The 9,069-nt window shown below is 43.0% G+C and overlaps 1 protein-coding gene across 1 annotated transcript in view; it reads left to right on the forward strand.

Moving 5' to 3' along the window:
- SPIDR (scaffold protein involved in DNA repair) overlaps positions 1–7,741 on the forward strand; it is a 148,725-nt gene extending 140,984 nt beyond the window's left edge. Inside the window, exons 13-16 of the mRNA XM_031066600.1 lie at positions 1,483–1,576; positions 3,794–3,908; positions 4,402–4,455; positions 6,906–7,741. Of these exons, the coding sequence (XP_030922460.1) occupies positions 1,483–1,576; positions 3,794–3,908; positions 4,402–4,455; positions 6,906–7,040 (398 nt within the window). The 3' untranslated portion in view covers positions 7,041–7,741. The remainder of the gene's footprint in view (positions 1–1,482; positions 1,577–3,793; positions 3,909–4,401; positions 4,456–6,905) is intronic.
- Positions 7,742–9,069: the final 1,328 nt, after the last annotated feature.

Consider the following 9,069-nt stretch of genomic DNA (forward strand, 5'->3'; position numbering starts at 1 on the left):
CCCCGCCCCTCTGCCCCCCGCCTGTGGCACTGCCTGGGGGTTGTTGTGACCCAGGTGCAGGACCTGGCACCTGGCCTTGTTGAACTCACACCGTTGGCCTCAGCCCATTGATCCTGCCTGTCCAGATCCCCATGCAGAGCCTCCCTGCCCTCCAGCAGATCAACACTCCCACCCAACTTGCTGTCATCTGCAAACTCACTGAGGGTGGACTTGGTCCAGATTATTGATTAAAATATTAAACAGGACTGGCCCCAGTACTGAGCCTTAGGGAACACCACTGGTGACCAGGCAGTCAAGTGGATCCAGTCATGCTAAATCCACCAAGTGGCTTTAACTCCATTCAGCATTTACATCATCCAGAGAGAAACATACCCATGGAAACTCCCAGTTTATGATGAACACGGAAGAATCAAAATTATTCCTCTAAGAGTCCACGTGGCTAGATAGAATATCGTGTCCTGTCAGAGAAATGCATGATGTTTTGTTGTACACTTAGAAATTGGGTCATAAATGTTGTATTTGAGAAGCAACTTTCCAGATCTTCAGACTTGCTGTCCTTTGCATTCCCAAAGAAAATTACAGTTTTGTTGTTTAGGTGTAGCTCCCTCCTTGTCCCAGGAGAACCAGAAGAACAAGGGATTAATACCCTGTCTTACAGTCCAGACACTGTAAATGCTCCATAGTCTCCAAGGCTTTCTTCTATTGAATGTGGTATAGAACTGTGAGATTCTTGCTCAACAGAGGCTGGATTTTTAAGTCTGTAGTTCTGCTGTACTAGTGAAGTTTTATTTCAGTGTAATTTCATTCTTACAGGTGAATATTTTTCTCTATAAATAATGCTCATAATTTCAGCATATTGTTACCATAAAATATAATACATTCTTTATTGGCTTCTCATAAAATTTTGAAGATATTTTTTCTTGCCAAAACTAGCGAGGCCCTTTTTATTAGTCCAGAGTATCTTTGGCATTCCCTTCTTACACACACACTTAAGACTGTGAGCCAGATCTAATCTCTGTTAAATCTGTATAAATGAAGAATAACTCCATTGTTAGTGGAATTTAATCTGCATTGTTGTTTTCAGAAGGGATTGGGGCTTCTTGTTGGTTTGTATTTTCTAAATACCAATATCAAGCTATTCGATCTGATTGTTTTTGTAGCTGTTTATTGCCAAGAAAACATCAGAGCACCAGAAAGAAAGCAAACAAGCAAAAGCAAATCAGAAAAGCAATAAAATCCAAGCCAAAAGAACCAAGTTAATTGTCAATTATCTACTTTCTGATATTTTTAGAATATAACACTCTGCTGTACTTTCATCCCTCATTAGAGGGACAAAGGAGAAAGGGAGTGAGATTGTTGCTGATTCTTGCTCTGACAAGTCTTAAGCTGTGGGTCAGAAAGGTTCAAACCTGCTGTGAAGCCAAGAGTGACTGTGTTTGCTGGGTTAACGTTAGCATTTTGTAAGAATTCCATGTTCTGCAGGTACTGTTGTTGGAGTTAATGAGAGCACTGCTTTCTCCTGGCCTACATGCAACAGATGTGGCAATGGAAAGTTGGAAGTGTGTCCCCAGGACAGGTGAGAGTCAGCATGCTCCAGAGCACTCCAGGTGTTTTGTAGATGTAGCCATAACAGCAATGGGTGATGCAATGATTCCTGCAGGCACAGGCTGCACTTTACTCCTTCCTAGAGCTAAGACGTAGTATTTTTATTGCTGATGAACTGATAAAACCTGCAAGGTTACATTAATATATGGAGAAAGATACAAGTAGATATGAAATAGTTTGATTTTGCAGTTATTACTTGGTTTTTAAACCAATCTTGCTTATAAAGGTTTCATAGCCCACTGCATTGTAATATTGCTTTTAATAAATATGCCCATAAACCACAGGTCTGATTTTAAGTTCCTTTAGAAGTAGGTACATGTTTTTGTGTGTCTTGCCTTGTTAATCTGTGTATCCTCAATTCACCTCATTTTTATACTGGACTGTGATCTCTGCTACAATTTATCTAAGTATGAAAGAGCTGCTTTTCAGACCTATTAAATTAGTCACCTTTCTAAAAAGGATGTTGAATAATTCTGGCAGTATGTTTGTCCTGAATGTGAGGACTGATCCTACAGGACCCTGTTGCCACCTGAAATGCTGAACCTGTGTCACACTGACATAATTTTGGAAAGCCTCCCCTGCAGCTGCCTAGCCAGCTTGTGCTTGCAGAGTGTGAGATTCCTGGTGGAATAAAAGCCCAAGGGATAAGAGCAGTCAGAGAGAGGGAGGGAGGGAGGGAGGAAGTGGCGGAAGGAAGGAAGGAAGTGGCGGAAGGAAGGAAGTGGCGGAAGGAAGGAAGTGGCGGAAGAAGGAAGGAAGGAAGGAAGGAAGGAAGGAAGGAAGGAAGGAAGGAAGGAAGGAAGGAAGGAAGGAAGGAAGGAAGGAAGGAAGGAAGGAAGGAAGGAAGGAAGGAAGGAAGGAAGGAAGGAAGGAAGGAAGGAAGGAAGGAAGGAAGGAAGGAAGGAAGGAAGGAAGGAAGGAAGGAAGGAAGGAAGGAAGGAAGGAAGGAAGGAAGGAAGGAAGGAAGGAAGGAAGGAAGGAAGGAAGGAAGGAAGGAAGGAAGGAAGGAAGGAAGGAAGGAAGGAAGGAAGGAAGGAAGGAAGGAAGGAAGGAAGGAAGGAAGGAAGGAAGGAAGGAAGGAAGGAAGGAAGGAAGGAAGGAAGGAAGGAAGGAAGGAAGGAAGGAAGGAAGGAAGGAAGGAAGGAAGGAAGGAAGGAAGGAAGGAAGGAAGGAAGGAAGGAAGGAAGGAAGGAAGGAAGGAAGGAAGGAAGGAAGGAAGGAAGGAAGGAAGGAAGGAAGGAAGGAAGGAAGGAAGGAAGGAAGGAAGGAAGGAAGGAAGGAAGGAAGGAAGGAAGGAAGGAAGGAAGGAAGGAAGGAAGGAAGGAAGGAAGGAAGGAAGGAAGGAAGGAAGGAAGGAAGGAAGGAAGGAAGGAAGGAAGGAAGGAAGGAAGGAAGGAAGGAAGGAAGGAAGGAAGGAAGGAAGGAAGGAAGGAAGGAAGGAAGGAAAGGAGAGGTTTTTTTACTGAAAAAGCTTACAAAAATCGTAAGAAATTGTGTTGTTCTTATTGAAATAGGTAATATTTTCCTAAAGATTAGAAGACTTGCCCTTTATGCTTTGTTGTACAAAAAAAAGCTGAAAATCAAAACCAGGTGTCCTGTATTATACTGTCATGTAAAAAATAAGGATGTGTCTATGTTCACATGGTAGTGTAGTCCAATTAAAAAAGTATCTCACCTGTGAAGGACACTTTTGCTTCATTTGGAGAACAAATGAAGTATCAATATTTGTTTAAGAAGTGCTTCCAACAAGTGCTTATAGCTGAGCTTAACTCTGTGCATGACTTAAGAGTACACTGAAAACATTGAACGTTTGCTGAATGAGGGCCTAAGTCAATAATTCACTTCAGCCAAATCTATACTACAGATTTTCTTTTGCCATAACTTTTAGGAGGTTATGAGATTAATATTTGCTTAAGCAGGGTGACTATAAATAGCAACCTCTCTCCATGCTGCCAGAAATCATAAAAGGAAGATCCTTTTGCCAGAAGAGTTTAGGTCCTCCAGGAGAGTTACTGCCAACAGAAGAGTTCTATTTTCTGTTATCAACTGAATCTCTACCAGGGCTTTGCTACTAAAAGTCTACCTGCAAAGTAGAGAATACACTAATTGGGGTTTTATTTCTTTTGGTTTATGACTGATAACTTGTTCGTTTCTCTATGTTTTTCCATCATTATTTTGTGTGTTTCAGAGAATTGCTATATTGCAACCAGTGCTCTGGAGTTGTCACAACACCAGTTTTGAAAATGCAGCTGGAAGTCTTCTTGAGTTGTCCATCCCGATCTCGAAGTACAGTAAAAGTGAAGGTATGGTATGAAATAAGGGCTGGTGTGTCAGGTGCAGTGAGACCAGATGTGCAGACACATAGGTATTCTAAACCCCACTTCTGTGAACAGTTCTGTCAGAAGACAAATTAAAATATGTAAGATTATCCCATTATTTAATCTAGCACTAAATTTGTGTTTCATTGGGCTAAGAACCCAGTTCCCAGGTCTTGCTCAAATAATGCAGTCATTGAGTTCACCCTGAGGTTTGCAAACGGTTCTACGGCCCAGATGAAGGGATTTGTTAGGCTGGGCCTTTGGAAACTTCAGTCTACACAGTCTAAAAGGAATGTGTATTTTTAGACTTCCATTCTGAACATCTTTTGTGTCACCTCTCCTCTGCTTTCTTGGCCAGAGAAACGAAACTGTTTGATATTAAAATGATAAATCTTTGTTCTATGTGACTGCAAACAGAATGTTTTTGCACACTTAAGATTTTTGTCATTAACAAAACTTGTGAATTTTCTCATTCCAGCTGTTGCAAAGGACAATCTCTTCTCTCCTGATGTCCTCTGCCAGTGAGGATGGGGTAGGTATAATGAACGCTGACCAAAGAAAGTTAAACTACAGAACTTAATGCAAAGGCAGAGTACCAATGTCAGGTATGGCAGGTCAGCCATGACTTGGGGTGGCAGGGTCTTGAAAATCTCCAGTGGTGGTGATTTTGACTTTCCAGGCAGTTCACTTCAGAACTGCACTAGGAGTGGAAAGAGATTTCACTACAAATGAAATTAATTTTTTTCCCCATGTCCAGGCTGTGACTTGAGTGGGCTGTGCCCTTTGGCAATCCCACCTTCCAGCTGCTGATGCCCTGCCATCTCGTCAGACTCACACCCTCCTTTTCAGAAGGGGGGTGCAGCAGATGGGCTGTGGCTTCAGCTCAGCTGTGGTTCTGCAGAGCAGCTTGCAAACAGCACTCAGAGCTGCCATGGGCAGTGCTGGGCTTGACCCTGTTCTCTGGCTGAGGATCCAAAGGCAGCAAAGATACCCTCCAAGCATCCCACCTTTTGGGTCTGGTCTTCTAAATCCTATAAACCACAACCACTTTGTACCAGCACAACACTGAAAGTACTGGCAGGTGGAAATAGGAGAAGAATTTGCAAAATGCATGCAAGATACTACTTGATAATTGTATGAATGAAGCACACATGAGCCATGGAGATCCATGGGCTAAAGTACAGTTTATGTAATCGTGAAGTAGTTACTCCTTTAATCTGAGCTATCAGAAGAACCCTGACACTTGGCACAGTGACCCAGATTTACCGTGGGTGAGGGAGGCACCCAGGTAGGTGCCTGGCTGGCATTGGCTGCTGGATGCTCTGCAGCCTTCACAAAGTCATTAAGTCCAATTAGGATTCCAAGATTTTCCCTCTCCCTTGCACGTGAATGGGAGCAAAGGTTGATTTGTTGTCTTCTTTAATCATCCCAGTTAAATATCTTCAGTTAGGTGATATGTACAGGGGTCAGTTTGCTTTCCCTGTCTTACAAGTTTTCCAGCATTTTCCTATTACATGCTCCATGCTTTTAGTGGGATTTGTGGGTAATATTTAAAGTGGAAAGTTATTCTGAAATAATAAATTACTTATGCTGGTGGAGAGTGTATATTTCATTTTAGCAAAGAGATACAAGAAATTTCCAAAACATATTTGCTCCTTTAATAGCAGTTAAGTCTTGCTGAGTTTTACAGGATGTGTCTGGTTTGGTTACAGACTGGCAAAACATAGTTCTTTTTTGAGTTATTAGAATTCAAACAACCTCTTTTTCATGTTTCAGTGTATATTCAGCCAGTATTTAGAAGTCTGGCAACTCAGATTTTTTTTCTTCCCCGGCTGAAACACAGGGATAAAGATTAGTCACAAGAAATACCACTTGAGGTGGCACTTTTTTGCCGCTAAAGTTTTTAAGGGTGTAGCTTTGTAATCAATTCTTTTGGCAGGGAGGTTGGTTTTAGCTGTCACTGGCCCTGGCTACTTGTTCTTCTCCCTGTGGCAGCCCTTCTGTTACACCAGGAGCGTTGTTTGTGCAGCTGCACTGTGAACTGGACTGCAGAACCGGTCTGGGGGAAAAATAATCCAGGAAAAAAAAAAAGAAAAAAGATTGTTTATACCTTGAACCAGGCAACACCATGGGTATCACATACCTGTACAGAAGCACAGTGCAGATGAAGGAGGGGCACAGTTGTTGTAGGCAGGCCTGTTAAGGAATGAAATGGATGTGAATCTGCCACCTGAGATACCCTCTCAAGTGAAATATCAGCTGTGAGTGTTACCAGGTCTTGTGTTAACGTGCTGCTGCTCTTAGTGCAGCCATGCCAGCCTTGCGTCCCTCTCCTCCACACAGAGCACAGCCTCTGCAAATTCACTCAGGCACAACCTTAGTGCAGCCATGCCAGCCTTGCGTCCCTCTCCTCCACACAGAGCACAGCCTCTGCAAATTCACTCAGGCACAACTCGTGGGTGAAATTCGTTGGATCATTAAACATGAGGGACTGTGTTGGTGGTGCTGGTGGTAATGCATGAACAACAAAAAGTTAAAAGAGGGGAGAGAGAGGAGAGTAAGAAGGGTTACAAAATGGTTTTTTTCCTTTAGTGGGTAAGTTAGCACAGCTAATCAATGTATAATATGTATATGCACATTGCCAGCAGGCATGAAGGCCTGCGAGTGTCAGAAAGGAAGGTAAAGGGAGCATGTATAGGTTATGCTTAGCAAAACTGAGTTCAAAGTCACAGTAACTTTTTTCTTTTTGAAACAGCTCATTTTAAAAGCCTGGTAGGGCAGCAACTGAGACAGGAGTGTGATCTAATTACTGAAAATCTAATATATTCATTCTTTCCATTAGTTCTAATGCACTTTCCGAGTCCTTTAAAAAAATTGTCTGTTGGAAGAGGATCCTGCATGCTGCATCTTCCCAGCTGAATGCTGCCTAGAACAGAACGTCCAGCACTGTTTGTTTTACTCACCAGGCTTTTATTCCTGCAGACTTACGAGGTGCAGAGCGTGCTGGGAAAGGAGGTGGGGTTATTGAACTGCTACGTCCACTCCATAACCAGCCACCCCAACTGTGTTGCACTGGAGGAAATTGTTCTTCTGGAAGCTGCAGCAAGACAGAGTTGAACTCTAGTCAGCTATTATAGTATCTGTGGACTTTGTAATGTGATTATCTGTTAACTAGTGCCACAGATAATGTAAAATGCAAGGGTGATAAGCATTAAGATAGTTTATTAAAACTGTGATTTATAAAGCACATTGTGCTAACGCTGAAAAAAAATCTATATATTGTTCAACTCTCTGAACTCTTCTTTTTCTGATCAGTGCAGAATCTAAGAATACAGTTCTTTGTCATGTTTGCTGTTATGTAATGTAAAACATATTTTTCTGTAAGTTTTGAATGGTTGTGGTTTATTTTTGATAATGCTGTATTTATTATGTGTCAATGGAAAAAATTTTACTGATACTTTTGAAATAAATACCTTTCTATGGCAGTTGGTTTAAGCTGAGTTTTATCAGTGTATCCCAGACCTGCTGCAGAGCGCTGCGTGGTTTGTCAATTCTGAGTTAACACTTTGCTGTCGTTGTTATAAAGACAGAGATTTGAACACATATGAAGTTAATGTTTCACAGCTAATTGGTCTCTCAGCAGAGAAGTTGTGTGTTATCTGTAGCTTCCCACAAAGTGGGTGTTTCACTGCAGTTTCTTTTATGGGCAAGCAGCAAACTGCGTTGCAGGCCACGCAACAACCCCCGCCCAGGCTGTGGAGACTACAGATCAGATAAATGCCAAAATCTCCCTCTGTGTGCATTGCAAGAATTAATATAAGATTTAGAGACTGCATGGTTTTTTCCCCCCCTTACTCTTCCACGGTGTTTAAAAGCCCCTTACAGGTCAGAGGAGGAGGAACGAGTGGTTTTTGCACAGGTCCCATATGTGATTAACCAGCAGAGAAGGAGTAGCAAACTTGCCACACTGGTCATTTCTGCTGCTCAGGCCAATAGTGAAAAGTCTTATGGATGTCACAATTTCTAAAAGAATGACCCAGCTTTTGAATTCCCCTTTTTTTCCTCACCTCCTCCAAGCATTTCAGTCTCTTACCTGCCTCCCTGTAAGGAAAAAGGAGATGACAGCCCATTCCTGTGTAGAGATCTGTATGTGAGACTGGGGTTGCCCCTTCAAAACCATTAAAGACTTGAGTCTCTGGGAAAACTGGAGGTGCTTGTTGAGTCAGGCCATTTTTCTGCCCTAGAGATGCTGTAGGTGCTCTGACACTGCACTACTGAAATTTAGACAAGTTGCCTGATCTCCTGTGGTCTTTTCACTCACTCAGCAATGAGCAGCAGCGTTGCCTTGCTGCTCTGTCACTAGCAGGGATCAGTGAAAGTCTTTGTGACCACTGGCTCTGTGATGAGCAGCAGTTGCCCACTCTCACTTTCACTAGCCAGGATCAGTGAAAGTGTCCAGCTCCTGCTTAAGCCTGAGGGTGCATGGACACCTCTGAGACTCACTACAGAGGTGAGCTCTGATCCCTGCTATGGAACATGTTAGTGTAGGTGCAACTCTGCATTATCTAGAATGGAAACCCCTTGGAAGATTTTTTTTAACAGGAATATTAACTGGTGGTATTCTTTTAATGATGTTCTTCGAGTCCTATGCACCCTTTTTTTTTTTTTTTTGGCTATAGAATACGGTATTTATTTCTGGCAGAGTCCTGCTCACAGAGCAGTGTCCCTTGATGTGCAGCTGCTCGGTGCCACCAGCGCCACGGCAACCCCTGACTCAGCACTCGGGCTCAGGGATGCGCTCCGGGGGGAGCGGGCTCCGCAGCCACTGCGGCCGAGGGGGGTCGGCCCTTGGGACCCCCTCTCCGTGTTCCCCGCCCGTGTCCAGCCCCCTCCCGGGCAGCACAGCTTTCCCCGCCGCCAGCCCCTCGCTGTCACGACACAGAGCAAACGACAGCAGGGTGGATTTAAAATGCTTTTCTTTATTCTTAGAAATGCTGTAAAAATTGATATAAAAGGTTGAGCATGCTCAGTCTTTTTTTTTTTTTCCATCCTACGGTCTAAAATACATGGGATTTTGAATCACTTTAACAGATGTACCATAGCTGCATCGGTATGAGTAAAATGTAGAAAAGACGAAAACTACCAT

The sequence above is a fragment of the Geospiza fortis genome, unplaced genomic scaffold, assembly GCF_000277835.1.
Source record: "Geospiza fortis unplaced genomic scaffold, GeoFor_1.0 scaffold53, whole genome shotgun sequence".
Lineage (NCBI taxonomy): Eukaryota > Metazoa > Chordata > Aves > Passeriformes > Thraupidae > Geospiza > Geospiza fortis.